The 16,826-nt window shown below is 37.7% G+C and overlaps 1 protein-coding gene across 8 annotated transcripts in view; it reads right to left on the bottom strand.

Moving 5' to 3' along the window:
• LOC138704972 (myotubularin-related protein 10-B) overlaps positions 1 to 16,826 on the bottom strand; it is a 240,583-nt gene that overhangs the window by 49,509 nt on the left and 174,248 nt on the right. For all 8 annotated transcript variants that reach the window (XM_069833461.1, XM_069833457.1, XM_069833460.1 and 5 more), the window contains one exon: positions 5,575 to 5,721. In XM_069833461.1, coding sequence (XP_069689562.1) covers positions 5,575 to 5,721 — 147 coding nt within the window. The remainder of the gene's footprint in view (positions 1 to 5,574; positions 5,722 to 16,826) is intronic.

The raw sequence follows: 16,826 nt of genomic DNA, 5'->3' as shown, positions 1-16,826 counted from the left end.
TGGCCGCACTCGTGAACAGCGAATATTTTCTAAAAAAAAAAAAAAAAAAAAAAAGTGGCGAAGCAGTTCCGGAACTAAGGAATTATTCCATATCTGAAACTCGTAGACCAGCTTAATGATTCGAAGGTTGTGAGTTCGGGCCTTGTTCAAGTTTTCATTTTATTTTTTAATCGTTCTTTAGCGATATAAATAATATTCAAATTATAATTTTTTATATTCTGTTATCGTTCTTTAGCGATATAAATCATATTCAAGTTGTCATTTATATTCTGTTATCGTTCTTTAGCGATATAAATAATATTCAAGTTTGTACTCTGTTATCATTCTTAAGCGATATAAATAATATTCAAGTTATCATTTGTATTCTGTTATCATTCTTTAGCAATATAAATAATATTCAAGTTATTTATATTCTGTTATTGTTCTTTCGCGATATAAATACTCTGTATTTTATATAAGTAATTATTATGATATAAATAACCATTTTTCTTTGTAAAATAGGTTATTTTATTTAAATAATTATATAATATCTTACATTAATTAAACAAACCGATATTTATCATTTATATTCTGTTATCGTTCTTTAAGTGATCCTGTATAAATAATATTCAAGTTATCATTTATATTCTGTTATCGTTCTTTAGCGATATACATTTTTTAGTTGGTTATTTAACGACGCTGTATCAACTACGAGGTTATTTAGCGTTGATGAGATTGGTGATAGCGAGATGGTATTTGGCGAGATGATGCCAAGGATTCGCTGTAGATTACCAGGCATTCACCTGACGGTTGGGGAAAACCTCGAAAAAAACCCAACCAGGTAATCAGCCCAAGCAGGGATCGAACCCTCGCCCGAGCACAACTTCAGACTGGAAAGCAAGCGCCATAACCGACTGAGCCACGCTGGTGGCTGTATAAATAACATAAATTTAATATTAGGTTTGAAACAATACAGATGCATAATACTGGTGTTAGTTTTTTTCTTTTTATATTATTATATTATACTATCTTGAAACACAATAAAATGAAAAGGAGTGACGAGGAATTGAACCTGAGACATTGACATCTAAATTCTGATGTTCTTCTGACTGAACTACGAGGGCACAAGTATAGAAACATTTGCGGAAAAATTGGCTCAATCCCCCTCCAAGATTTTCTGATGATTTGTAGAAGCTCGTCCAGGATGCAGGGGGCAAAGGCTAATTGGGATTTGCCGGTATCTGATAGGTCAAAAATCCTGATAGAACTAATATTTAACCCTTGCAGTGAATTTCAGTGGAATCCAGAGGACCCAATTAGTCAAATCCACTCTCTTCACCTCCACACTTGGGCCCCCTGGGATTTATTAAGATGCTAAAGAGACAGTGGTGTGCGGAAAGCAATGGGAAGTTACCGCATTTATCCTTTCAAAGAAAAACTGCAAACATGAGCACAGGAAGCTTTTAAAAGAAAAAGGAGCATCTTCTGTAGACCTCTAGAAAAAGAACTAAGGAAGAGACTAGTGAAGTGCTTTGTGTGGAGTGTGTGTATAGGGAAGAAACATGGACATTACGACGAAATGAAGAGAAACAAATAGAAGCATTTGAAATGTGGATGTGAGAAGAATGGAGTGTGTGAAGTGGACAGACAGAAGAATGAAGTTGTGTTGGAAAAAGTGGATGAAGAAAGAATGATGCTGAAACTGCCTACTGAAGGATACACTGGAAGGAATGGTGAATGGGAGAAGAGTTCAGGGCAGAAGAAGATATCAAATAATAGACGACATTAATATATGTGGATCATGTGCAGAGACTAAGAGGAAGGCAGAAAATAAGAAAGATTAGAGAATGCTGGGTTTGCAGTGAAAGACTTGCCCATGGGCAAAACACTTATGTATGTCCAGCATGCTTGGAATGTTGTGGTTGAGAACAGTCGCTATTTGAAAAGATTCTAGTCGATTCCATGCCCACTTGATTGCAAGATGTGATTGAGATATGGGGAAGATAGACTAAATTTTGAATCGTGGCTTTTTCTTTTGTTTTTTGAACGCTTAATTGTGTGAATGTTCTAAGGCAGACGCCAATAAGTTTGTTTTCTTTATGCCACGAAAGATATTTTTGTTGAGAATAAAATCTTTTTTTCTTTCCATTTGCAGCCATAATGTCATAATAAATAATGATAAAGTCATGGCATAATACATTCATGAACCTGATGTTACTCAAATAATCATAAAAGAGAAAGGAGCAATTATGTATATTTTTTTATATTAGTTAGTTATTTTACGATGCTTTATCAACATCTCAGGTTATTTAGCGTCTGAATGAAATGAAGGTGATAATGCTGGTGAAATGAGTCTGGGGTCCAGCACTGAAAGTTACCCAGCATTTGCTCATATTGGGCTGAGGGAAAACCCCGTTCTGTTAGCTTGTGTTGTTCATCATGGGGACTTGAAATCCATACAACCAGATCATCAGCATATAAAGCACATTTAACAAATCTATTTTTATGAGATAATTCATAAGGTAAATCATTAATCATTGCATTAAATAATGTTGGGCTGAGCAATGAACCATGGGGTAAACCTTTTCTGGACTGTCGAAATTTAGATATAGCTTCTCCATACTTTGTACAATATAATCTTTGATTAATAAAGTTACATATGCATCAGAGTAATTTACTACCTATACCCATCTTATTTAATTTTTCAAGCAATTTTATTCTCCAAACTGATCCATAAGCATCTTTGAAGTCAACAAAAGCAGCTAATGCTTTTTTTTGTTATCCATGTTGTCTTACATATCTTGACTTAACTTAAGTGTCTGTTGTATAGTATCTGATGGACTCGGAAGCCTGCCTGTGCTGATGTTATCAAGTTTTTATTTTCCAAATGTCAGTTAAGACTTGCATGTACCATTTTCTCCATTGTCTTTGCGAAAACACAAGTGAGAGATATTGAGCGATAGCTAGAAATATTTTGTGGAGGTTGTTTTGGTTTTAAGATGGGTATTAAAATTGGTTTTTTCCACATGGAAGGAACATCAGTTTCCCATATTTGATATTGTGAGCAGAGTTTCATGGCAACTGATCCAAGATGTTGTATAAATTCTGGTAAGATTTTATCTGGTCCAGGTTGTTTCTTCCTTTTCAAGGATCTAATTGCAATTATTAATTATTGTATTGTAAATTTTTCATTAAATTCTTTAACACCATTTACGTTTTTGAAAGACTGCTTCAATTTCATTTTTATTTCTTTTTCATACTGTTTCTGTTCTTTTGTTATGGGTTCTTTCTTAGTACAATGTTTGCTGAATGCTCTAACAATTTATATATCAGAATGTAAAATTTTTGTGGTAATTATAGGCTCTTTTCTTTATTGATGTATAATTTTATTATCCAAGTTTTTGATGAAATTATGTATTTTAGAGCCATCTTTTCTATAATAAAGATTTTCTAAGAATGTATTGAATGTTTTTTTCTTTGAAGTGCATATTTCTTTTCTCAATAAAGCTGCTTTCTGTCTCCAGGAGGTTACATCCTGTGGATCTTTTGTATTTTCTGCTTTCCTTCTAGCAGAATTTCTATCATTTTTTAATTCTGTTAAACGTTAAGACCAGAATGGTTTATAATTCTTTACTCTACCTTTAGGTATATTCTTCCTTGCTGAATCTAAAATAATTTCTCATAGTTTTTTTTATAGTTTTTATATCGGGATTTTGCTTGAAAGTTAAAATTAGTATGTAATAATTTTACTTCTATTTGAATCTCTGTAAAGATTCCATTTGGCCTTTTTTAAATTCCAGGAACAAAAATCCTTTTTATATTTTTTTCTGGTCTGTTTTTACTATTTACATATGAAATAATCATTCTGTGTCCACATCGAGGATCAGTAAAAATTTTCCTTTTAATATTTTGAAATATATCTGACGTAGCTGAAGTTAAATCTTGGTTTGTTGTAGTACCATTATAGTGGAGGTATGATGGAATATTATTTGTATTGTAAATTAAATCAATAGTGTTGGAACTAATCAAATATTTGATAATTTTACCAGTATCATTCCAGACATTATATCCTACAGTATCAAAATGGGCATTAAAGTCTCCTAATACAACAGTCTTGTTATGGATATCCAATGATTCCTGCTTTAATTTGTTCTGTGGGGGATTACATACACAGAACCTTTATATGATTGTTATGTTTTCAAACATCTATTTTAACTATTTCACTTTTATCTTCTTCTGACATATTCTTTACAATATTAAATTTAAAGGTAATTTTTTTTTTTTGTGTGTTCCCACTAATATCCCACTGGTCACTTGTCTAGATTTTGGAAGCATATTAATTATGTAATCTTTTATCTCACAGTATTTTATATTATTTTCTGATATATTAGTCTCTACTATATAAAAGAGGTCGATTTTTTCATCATATAATATTTTCGACAATTCTGTTTTCTTCGCCTGACTTAGGCCACCTGCATTCCATTGCAATATATTAAGGTTCTTCCAGCTCCCAACCGGAAATCCGAACAGGGAGCTATTTTAGCTCTGGACTTTTTACGATAAAGAAGCTTCATATTATGGGCATAAACATAACCATTTAAATGAGCACCAATAGGTGGTTACATCACTCAACATTTTGAAAAGAAAAGGAAAGACAACCAAAGACCTCGAATACTCTAATATCTTTGATGTCGAAAAAAAAAAAAAGAGTTGATCAAGAGAGATCAAACAGAAAAGATTGAAAACGAGGAATGTGATATAAGTAAATGGAAGCAATATCAGATTCAGCTTGGATCCTTGTGGTTGCCAATCCACAAACTTACAAATGTGAGCTTCTAATATAGATATACAAGTAAAAGATCTGAAAAAAAAAAAAAAAAAAAAGTCATACAACATCAAGGGAAAACAGGCACAGGTGAGTCATCAATTAATCTAAACTATGGTAGATAGTGAAGTGTGTAATGCTATGACCTCAACTTCTTCACAGAACTGTTACGTTTGTGGAGCTACCATGAAAATGGTAATCTAACTGAACGTTTTGGTTGTGAAACCTATAGATAGGCCTACATCTACATTTCGATTTGGACTTTCTTCATTGCACACTTGGATTCGTTTCTTCGATTGCTTGCTTTACATATCTTATAGCCTGGAAGTTAAACAATGGCAAGTCAGAGGAAATCAAAATAAAGAAGCAGTTGAGAAATGGATGGATTTTAAAAGACCACCCTGTACTAATTTCTTGTGTATGTAGAATGTGTGCTTCATGTAATATTTTAAAATTAAAATGTCAATATTCATAATTTTAAATTAAATACTATCCATAAATAATGAAAACTTGATTTAAAAAAGAGGTTCGTGATCCACTGGTTGAGAAACGATGGTCTAATATATAATATATCTTTATTTTTTGTAACTTATTTAAGTTAGTGTAGTATAAAAAAACAGTGGATGTCGGCTAGCTTTAAACATTTTTGGCCGGGTTTTGAGGTATCTGTGCATTGTGGACAAATTATTATCTGGCTACTGCTCTATCAGTGAACTGAACATGGAAGGACTTCTTCAGCAAATAAAGTAAGCGAGTGCTTTTACACTTACCTTGTAACACGACTGTTTCATCTCTCTGTATGGCCTGTGCTGCTTCAATGGCTTTACACAGACATGCTGATACTATGTGAAGCCATCGACTGTTTTCAAGGCTACTGAAGAAATGACCATCTTGCACCCAAAACTGACGAAGGCTTTCTGCAAATGAAGATATGATTTTACTCCCGCTGTTTATCTTGAAAAATGGCGTATTTTAAATATCAGAATATTTAATAGATACCTTATCTAACAAAAGACTCAGATCATGTTACATATGCCTATATGACTAAGATTATTAAGTATGAGCTGTGAGTAAAATAAAGAATTTGAACATTTAGGAAAGTACAGAAAAACGACAGCCAATTTATTATGCTCATGTAAAAGACTATGCAAAATTAGCTTTTTCATAAAAACGAAAAGAATGATCAGTGCTTGACTAGCTGGAGTAAGGTGATGAAAAACTGTGGTTTGAAAGATTAGGAGCTGCAAGAACAATTCACTATGAACTAGGCTAATTATTTAGCAACTGAATTAATTAATTTTAATTGACTGATACATAATAAATGTTCAAACTGTTCAATTTTCTCACAGTTATTGCTACACATGATCAACTCTTGGCTTACATTAATTATATCACTGGCCAATAAATTAAACATATTGTGGCACCATGTCGGAAGACCTGGTCGCGTCGGAGAGTTCGCGCGCGTCTGGGGAGAAAGGAGGCGCGCGGGGAGAGGAGAGCTTTGAAATTGTTGCCTGGCATTTAACCCCATGCTGTTCTTCAGTTGTTTTTGAAAGGAAGTTTTCCTTTGCACGTACGTGTTGATTGGATTTTATGTGTTTTCCCAATACATCTCTTTTCTCCCACAACAACCTCTTATTACATAATTTGCACATTAAAATAATTGAATCGCTTACATAAAACTGCTCACTTTTATAGCTTTCTGCTCGTTCTTTAATAGTGATTTTGTCTCAGCCCATCTTCATTCAGTTCGTGTGCAACTTGCAAAAATGGAATAAGATAGAGAAACGAACAAGTTAACAATTACTTTTAAATACATCGAGTTCAGGACAGAAAGGGATGTCAATGAAAATTAGCATAAATTAATCAATGATGTTGGTTTGAGGAAACTACATGTTACAAATTTTCTTTAATCCAGTGACATTAATTAAATTATTTGTCAACATACCACATCATATTCATAATGTACTAATACTCATTAAGTCGTATTTAATTATTAACACTTTTGCTATTTAAGTGTATGAATTTACAAACATATAGGTCAGGGAAAGGTTCAAATAGACCTATTCTAGTGAGTTTTAGGAATGCAAGAATTAGGGAAGTTATTTTGAATAACCTAAGAAAACTCAAGGGAGTGAAGGTGAGGGTTAGAAAGAGACCTGTCATTTGAAGTAAAAAAATTGAAGGAAACTGCTACTTCCATTTATGAAAACAGCTAGATCGAAAGGACATTTTACGAAGCTGTATGGAGATAAGTTGAAAGTAAATGGAAAATTGTATGGTGTGGAGTTTTGCATGAAGAACGAAGACTTCCCAGAATTTGGGTTATGTGTACCATTGAGAAGAATGGAAGGGAGCAGCGGGCAGAATGGAGAGAAGACAAAGGAAAAGAGGACAGTTTTGCAGAGAAAAGAAATTGTAAGACAATTGGCAGTTCAAGATGTCAACTTAAACTGAGAAAATGAGAAATGGCGGAAAAAAGAAGGTACATCTTCAGGTACGAGAAATCAGCTGATTACAGAACATAACATGCAGTTAGTTAGTTAGTGGGGTTTAAAAGGGCGCGTCAGCTACTATGGTGCCCTTATCTACAATTCTTAACAAAACCAAAACATAAACAGTACAATAAGCTGAATGCTAAAACGAACTAAAATCGTTGTCACAGTAAAAACGAGGTACACAAATGCAGTTTCAATAAGGTGATGCATAAAAATCATAAAAAGAGCAGTTCTCAGACCCTAGACAGTATTTAAAAAGGAAACAATAAAATAATAAAACAAATACTACCAGAAATAAATTATCTGGCGCATTTCAAAACAATAATAATTTTATAAAATATTCGGATATAAGAGGTCCAAAATGTCAAAAATGTTAAAAACATATATAAAATAACAAATGTAATCTCCAGATGTAAAGGGTCCGGAGGATAAGTAAAAGGGGTCAATAAGAAACTAAATCACCCTGTCTGTATCCGATAAAAATTGTACAATTAAAATTATTTCCAAGAGTATCATGTAGAGTCGGCCGAATTGCATATTGTCGATGGTCATGGTCATATTTCGTGCAATGCAATAAAATATGTTCGACCGTAATTGATACATGGCATACCTCACACTCCGGCTGAGATTTGCCACGTAGGAGATGGCTATGTGCCAGACGACAGTGGCCAATCCTCAACCGGATGAGTAAAATCTCTTCATGTCATGATGCTCTTGTGGACAAATTCTAAACTCGAACAATATTCTTTATAATTCGTAATTTGTTTCCCTCTTGTACAGACAATAATTCTCCTTCTCATTGCTACCATTTTGTACATTTCAATAATTTTGAATATCTTGCCACCTCTTGCACCAATACACCACAGATGGATTCATAACACTGTTCCTTGCAGCAGCATCTGCTGCCTCGTTACTAGGGATTCCAACATGAACCGGAATCCACACTACTCCAATCTCAGAATGAGAGATTAGGAGAGTGTGGAAAAGCTCCTGGGTTCTCAACACAAGTGGATCAACAGAATTCAAACACTGCAGGAACTGAATGGCGCTCAAAGAGTTGGAGCAGATACAGAATCTGCCCCAGGGTTGTCTAACTAAAAACAATAAAGCTCTGTAAAAAGTGTAGAGTTCATAAGTAAAAACACTTGGCTCAATTTATATTTAAATATCTGTCCATTAGCAATGAAAGAACAACCTACATCATCATTTACCCGGGATCCGTCAGTAAAAACTAAAGAATAATTTGGAAATCGTAATAAAAGTTTACTAAAACGAAGTCTATAAACAAAATCTGGTGTAAAATTCTTAAAACTCAGACTTACATTAAACATGGAACATCGCATAATCCACAGTGGAGTGGTGGTATACTTCAGTGTGCGAACTGGTGGTAGATGTCAAGTTCAGAGAGCAGTTCACGAAATCGGATGCCTGCTGGACGAAGTCTCCGTGCACTTTCACTGTATTGGCCGTGGAGAGACGAATGGTGAAAGGAGTCGTAAGAATTGTGCTCAGACTGTGAGCAGAGCTTAACAGCATAAAAGCACAACAAGACATTACGATGCTGATTCAGAGATGACTCTCAGGCTTCACAATACAGGCTTTCTAACCGACTTGTTCAGAAGACCCCTGTAGCAAGTCGTATCCCATGGTGATGGAGAGTATCTAAAAGATGTAACTTTTATTTATAGCTCAGCAAATAAATCGAACAGCCATAATTCAGCTTTGATCGGATAAGAGCACGATAAAGACATAAAAGCACTATGCAGTCTGCACCCCAGCGAACCTCTGACAAAGGGCGTAAAATATTTAAGAACTTTTCACAACACCTTCTCAAATCACGCATATGCCCCTCCCATGTTAATTTATAATCAAAGATAAGGCCCAAAAATCTTGCAGTGTCAGTTATTACAACTCCACTCCATTAAAATGCAGTCCATGATGGTTGTAGAAGTGAACACACTGCATTTTCAGAGTGGAAAATTTAAAGCCATTGCGAACAGCCCATTCTGATAGCACGTTGATGACCAGTTCCAACTGTCGACTGATAGATGGAAGATATTGGGAGCTGTAATATAAAGCAAAGTCATCAAAGTACAACAGAGAAGATACTCGTCCACTACACAGTGGGCAATTCCATTGATCGCAATGCAGAAAAGAAGAATGCTTAATATAGACCCCTGTGGAATGCCGTTTTCTTGGAGATGTTCGTTAGAAAGTGTGGTGCCTACTTTAACTCGAAAATACCGCTCTGCCATGAACTTTCGCAATAAACGTTGGTAGACTGCCACAAAATCCCCAATCATGCACAGTTTGCAGAATGCCAAACCGACATGTGGAATCATATGCCTTTTCTAGATCAAAGAAGACTGCAACAAATGCTCCTTCTTGAGGAAAGCATCTCTAATGGCAGTCTCCAGTAGAACAAGATAGTCTGTGGCAGATCTGTGCTTACGAAAACCACATTGGATATTAGAGAATTGGTTTTCCGATTCGAGTACCCACACCAGGCATTTACTTATCTTTTCTACAACCTTACATGTGCAGCTGGTGAGAGAAATTGGCCTATAACTTTCAGGTAAACAAGGATCCTTTCCTGGTTTCTGAACTGGGATTACAATGACGGAACACCAAGTAGATGGAAATATCCCCTCAGTCCAGATCCTGTTGTACATTCTTAGCAGAAAGGATTTGCCAGCTGGTAGGAGATGGCGAAGTACGCGGTTATGGATGTTATCAGGACCAGGGAAGGTGTCAGGGGATGTGTCTAGTGCTGCCTCCAGCTCCTCGGATGTGAACAGTGTATTGTAAAGTTCGGTGTTATCTGATATAAAATTGAGGATCCGTTTTTCTGCAGCATCTTTGATTTTTAGAAATTCCGGGTCATAATTTCTTGAGCTACTTATCTGTGTAAATGTGCTAACAAATATTTCAACAATTTCTATGGGACTGGTGGTCATTATGCCATTGTTCAGAAGGCCCAGAATTACAGAACTACATATCCCCATTATTCGATGGATTTTGTCCCATACGATGTTAGCTGGGACGTTCTTTTTCAATGAAGCGATGTAGTTTGCCCAGGACATCTTCTTAGCATTTAAACTGGAAAAAAATTTCTTGCGTCGGATGGTGCTCAAATTGGCGTAAGGCATGTTTGCGGTCTCGGTTTGCATCTCTGCAGGCATCCGTCCACCAGGGGACAGAGAAGCGTTTTGGCCTGCAGGATGGCCGAGGGATAGACAACCCTGCTCACTTAATCACCACAATTGAGAAGTGTTCTACTATGAAGTCTACACTCTCATGTCCGTTATCATCGAATGAAATGGACTCCGAAAATCCGACCCAGCCTGCCTTCTTAATAATTCAGTTTGGAGAGCGAGATTTCGCAGGACGTAAAGCGGACACATGCATTCTGATGAGGTAGTGGTCACTACCATGTAGATTGTGAATCATTGACCATTCGAAATGCGTGGCCAAAACTGGGCTACAAATGGAGATATCTATCATGGAGTAAGTACCGTAAGCCAAGGATAGGTGTGTTGGTTCCCCTGAATTCAGGGTAATGAGATTTAGACGGGTACATACCTCTGCTATTTTATTTCCTCTGTCATCATCTGAATTTGAGCCCCAAGAATAATGGGATGCATTGAAATCTCCCCTCCCCACTAATAAATATGGAGCAGGTACATGTGACAGGATATCTTCAATGTCATTCACAGAATCTGGGGGCATATACATACAGACTATTGAAAACTGAATGCTAGAAAGAGTTATTGCTGTGACTATGCATTGATGAGGGGTGTTAATATTGATGACAGAGGAAAAGATACTTTGGCGGAGTAGGAAGGCACAACCTTCAGTGGCACAAATACCGGCAAGGTGATCATACCGGTGAACATAGTATCCCAAGATACTCTGGGAGTTTTCAGGTCAGAGGTGTGTCTCCTGAAGACATAAAATAGCAGGGTTCTCATGATAGATCAATTCTTGTAGTTCTGTATATCTGCCATGTATACCGTTCACATTCTACTTACAATATCAGTAATCACGAGGAGCTAAATCATGGTGGTGGCTTCACAAGGGATCTTTTCTTATCTTTTCTGTGATTTGGTGTCCTTGACTGCGACTGCTTAATTTTCGACTATGGCGACTCACTTGCAGATCATCACGCTCCTGATCGTGTCTTGATTGAGGACGGGCTCGAGAGCGTGATCTCGACTCGTCAACCAAACAAGGAATGCGACGTTGTGGGGTTCTACAAGGCCTAGAATTCCTCTCTGCTGTCATGGCAGCGATCGTTTTAGAGACGTAAGGCCTGATATCAAGCCCACATATGTCATCTGACTCAGCAGTTTGAATGGCAGTGTCCACATATATCTGGGTTGCGATCTCAATTTGCTTCCCAGGTATATGTGGCGTTTGTGTGCAAACATCAATTCCCTCTGTTGTTTTCTGCAGTACAGATGCATAGGACTTTTCCATTGTCTTCTTTTCTTTATAAAAAATACGCTTATGCATCTCGAAGAACGTAATATTTTCCCGGACTCGAAGCTCTTGAATCATCTTACAGTGCTCGGTGCCTGCAAATGGGGAATCCCCATGATCAGCACTACCGCACTTTGCACATATATTGTTAGTGCAACGTTTTTGCGTATGTCCGAACCGTTGGCACCTAAAGCACCGCATTGGGTTCGGCACATACACACGCACAGGGACATGCTCGTAACTATCAAAGATGTATTCTGGCAAGAGAGACGTTTCAAAGGTCAGAAAGACTGTGCTCAGGGGTTCAGTCCGTCCATCCCACTTATGCAGTAAATGGTAAGCCTTGGACACGGACTGTTCCACCAGCTCTAGTTGGATCTCATCAGGCATATCATCTAGACAATCCGTATGCACAACTCCTCTTGTGGTGTTCAGTGAAGAGTGTCACTCAACTATGATGGGGTATGACTTTGCTTTCAACAGCGTCTCACTCTGTTTTACAGATGCAGTCTCGAGGAGGAGGCTGCCATTGCGAAGTCAAGTTACCTTTCTGACCTTGGCAACGAGTTCATCGAGCGCGTGTTTCACGTAAAATGGACTGATGTTTTGTCATAGTTTTTTCCGTTCCATCCAAGGTGATACTAAGAAACTTTGGAGGTGGCACGTTAACTCGTACTGTCTCAGGGTCCAAGTCCATTGCAATATTCGTCATATTACCACCAGTTGTGTCTATTGCTAACTTCAGTTTTTTATTGTTTCTCTGAGGGAGGGAGGAAAAAGCGCGAAGAGGCCATTTTGAAACTGGCCTCCCCTATGGAGTCGTCGGCGTCAGCCTGCCACTGGGGGGGGGCATAAGAAAAAGACACCTAAAAATTCTTCATGGTCTGTGCCAGCCATGGAGACCTCCTCACAGCCTGATCCCAAGCAACCCGTCTCACGAAAGTTACCCTACAAACTGAGCATTACACATCTAACGGCAACTCCTACACCAGAGGCGAGCCGCAATTTTATGCCCCTACCACAGGAATAACCGCCCGTGGCTCCCCACTCTACATTGAACAACCACAGGACTACCTGGCTAACTCTGACCTAACTCCTAAAAGTCTTGCTCACTAAAGCCGATAATCTGAGATCACACAGCTTCAGGAGACTTGTGGTTGATTGCATTACAACACACATTTGTCAGTGGTAACACGTAGGAGCGATATATATGCCTCAATGAGCAGAGACGGTAACTGGGGCATCTAAATAGCCCCAAGCCCCTATTGGGGCTCTATGTGAATGTACATGACCACTGGTCCAGGCTCCGCACCTAGACTTGCATATAGGGACAGTATGAAGGGTCCACTATTGCTTCGTTGCTGGGTGCCCTGTTGGGCCACACAATTTGAAAGTCGTGATCGAAACTGTGGGACAGAACCATGGAGAAACCGTGGGAGAGAACCATGGAGATAGGAAAGAGACGCTGGTGAGACGAAGTTAAAAGCCTAAGAAACTTAACCTAAGAATGAATATAAATAACTAGAAGCGGAAGAAAAATGTAGCCTCACCAGGCATTCTTAACAAATTCCGTCATGTAGGCAAAAACAAAATAGCGGGAATGGAGAGGTGAAAATGGCTGTGATGGGCGTTCCGTATGCAATGGTAGTCAGCAAAGAGAAATACAGCGATGACAAAGAAGAGAGAACGAAAAGGGCTGGTTGGTGATAAATCGATATATGGACAAAAAGAACAGCACGAGAGCCACCACTGCATCCCCCAGTCATTAACTTGGTGGAACCCACCTCGACTGGAACATAACATGAAACATGGAATAAAATGTACAAGTGCAACAAGAGCAAATGTTGACGAGATATGGATCTCACACAAAGGCATCAAACAAGGAAGCATAAATAAACTGATACAACAATGCAAAGTAAGCAGAAACACTAAAGTGAGAATGAAAGCTTGATAAGATTTGTGATAAGAGCATCATAATTAAAGGATAATACGAAGAAGAGTGTCACAAGGAGCACATGTGCAAAAAAGATTAGTGAGGTAAAAAGGAGATACCATGATTCTAGAAGCAACATAGGAAGGCAAAGTGATGAGTGATAAAAAGTGGAAAATAGGTCTCTGCAAGTGAAGGCAAAGATGGGAGATGTGAAGTGACAGAAGTAGTGAAAAAGAAGACAGAGGAGAATAACAAAAAAAAAAAATCTGAAATATTACAGAAATGAGCAGTACAGGAAGGGCAGAATTTGTAACATTGAAGGAGATAGGGAGTAGGATTATAGATGAATGTAAGAAAGGGAGGGAAAACTAATAAGGGAAATTGAGGAGTGATGGGGAGAAGGTAATGGAGCAATTGGAGGAAAGAATGTGGAACATGGGGGGAGGGGGTTGGAGTACAAGGGTTGTTTGAAAAGTTCATAGCCTGACATAGAAATTAAACTAGGATTATTCTGAAACAATCTCTATTTCTCAACATAATCCCCCCTGACATTCACACACTTAGTCGACCAGTGCTGCAATACAGCTATACCCTCCTTAACCAGATTCCTCGAAGTCTCAGAGTTATTGTTTTCCCTTTTGCTAGATAGTCAATCATGATTATGCCCTTAGAATCGCAGAACACAGATGCCATGAATTTTCCAGCCAACTGAATAGTTTTTGCTTTCTTTGGAGGCGGAGAAACGCTGTCCTTCCATTGTTTCGACTGTTGTTTTGTCTCTGATATATAGTAGTGGATCTAGGTTTCATCAGTGGTCTCTCTAACTGCCTAAAAAATTGGACCTATTTTTCTCGAATTGAGCCTGATCCCTCAAAATCTGACATAGGACATGCTTTTTTCCGGTGTTAACAAACGCAGAATTCACCTTGGAGAGACCTTGGACATGTCCAAGACATTCTTCCTGCACTTTCAGTCAACAGTCATTCAATACCTTACCGTGGATATTTTTCTATGCTTTCTTCACTTTTTGCTGTTACTGGACATCCACTGCGGAGGTCTTTTCATTTCTGTTGGACTCAGTCTCTTTTTTATGAAAAATTTAATGACAGCATGAAGCTCGATATTTTCCACTTTTGCCAATCTGTTTGGTACGCACTAAAGCTATGGTTCCACTATGGCGAACAAATGCCGCTTGATTAGTTCTACTTTTTTTTTCTCGTTGTTGGTAACTCTATAGCATCTATTAGATGCTTTATGGTTGTGCTAACAGATGGAGTTACTTGTCAACAATGTGACGCTGAAACGTGTGTTCAGGTTACTGCCCAGCGACAGTCCTGCGACTCGATCGCTGCCGAATACGGTTTCAATCTTGTTTCAAATCTAAAACCCACTACTGTACTTGGTTTTGCAGATGATACTGTTATCATAGCTAAAAACAAAAACTCCACTTTAGAACTCACAAAGATGGCTATTGATCGTTTCAAAGCTATTGGTTTAGATATAAATGTCAATAAATCTGTAGCTATTAATATTTCTCGCGGTAAATTGCAAATCAATTAAACATTTCTGATGACACTACTATTACATGCTTAACTGCAAATGAGCATGTACGCTACTTAGGTCTTAATTTTTCTGACGTCTGTATATTCGATTCCCAAACCATTTTAAACGACCTGAAAACTAGATTAGATTTGTTCATTTCGTCGCCTTTATTACATCCTGATCAAAAGTTTTGCATATTAAATTCCTCAATTTGCCCATCATTAATCTACACATTTCAGACAATGCCCTTGAAAACAATACCCAATATCTTTTTAGATAACGCTGATAAAATTATTAAAAGCACTCTTCAAGAAATTTTGCACCTACCAGCTGACACACCCGATTCTATGGTATATACACATCGTAAATATAAAGGTCTTGGTCTTTTTAGGGTACGCTGGGAATCCACGCTACAACATATTAACGGCTTACGAGTATTACACAAAACTAATGATCCTTACATTACTTCCACTAGGGACCTCATTGAGGAGAGTAAAACATGTTTAAATAGCCTTAAATTAACTCCTGCTAATTCTTTTTTAAATAATCGTGAACATTTTGTGGACTCTCGAAAAGTTAGAGACGCTTTAAGAGAAAAAGAATTTGAAAATTGGCGTACATTGCAACAAAAGGGTAAAGGAGTGATTCTTAACAAAGAGTTCCCCCCAGCAAACAGCTGGATAAGAAATCACAAAGGTCTAACCCTCTCGGAATGGATAAGACGCCCTTAAAATGGTAGTCTATGTCACTCCGGTCCGAGCTGTACCGGGTAGAAGTCGGGATGGTACCTGCTGTAGGCGCTGTCTCAGTGAGATTGTAACTCTTCCCCATATCCTTGGCTTCTGCCCCTATAGTGAGGCCCTTCGCAACATCAGTCACCATGCTGTCTGTTCTATGCTGGCCGAGGCACTGAAGGAAGTAGGGTTTACAGTCCATCAAGAGGTGCAGGGACTAGCCACACAAGGAAGTGTTCGGCGAATTGATATCATTGCCATTAAGAACAACTCGGCATACATTCTCGATCCCACCATCAGATTTGAAACACATGCAGATCAACCGCATGAGGTGGACAGTGAAAAGAAACGGATCTATGAACCAACAATCCCGTTCTATAAAGATAAATATAGCCTGTCCCACATTGATGTAATAGGTCTGATGGTGGGAGCACGAGGTACCATACCCTCCTTCTTTGCCAACAAATGTAAAAACCTGGGGCTAACACAAAGCATTGTGAAGGAAATAGCCATTAGTGCCCTCAAAGGATCAGTTCAGATATGGAGAAATCATTTGTATGGGAGTGATAATGGAAATTTCAAGTTATCTTAACCGATGGCTGTTGATTGGTTTAGATATCAATGCCAATACGTAAATCTGTACTATTATTTTTCTCGCGGTATATGGCATTCATATCATTCTAACCTATCTGATGATATTTTTTTTTGCCCCTTTCTTAACTGTAAATGAGCACAAACGCTACTTAGGTGTACATTTTTCTAACATTTTGTATATTCGATTCCCTCATCATTTCAAATGCATATCATTTTACCTTTTAGGTCTGTTTCCAAAT

Source organism: Periplaneta americana, chromosome 8, assembly GCF_040183065.1.
Source record: "Periplaneta americana isolate PAMFEO1 chromosome 8, P.americana_PAMFEO1_priV1, whole genome shotgun sequence".
Taxonomy (NCBI): Eukaryota; Metazoa; Arthropoda; class Insecta; order Blattodea; family Blattidae; genus Periplaneta; species Periplaneta americana.
The sequence above is the reverse complement of the archived record's forward strand: the minus strand, read 5'-3'. Positions and strand labels throughout refer to the sequence as shown.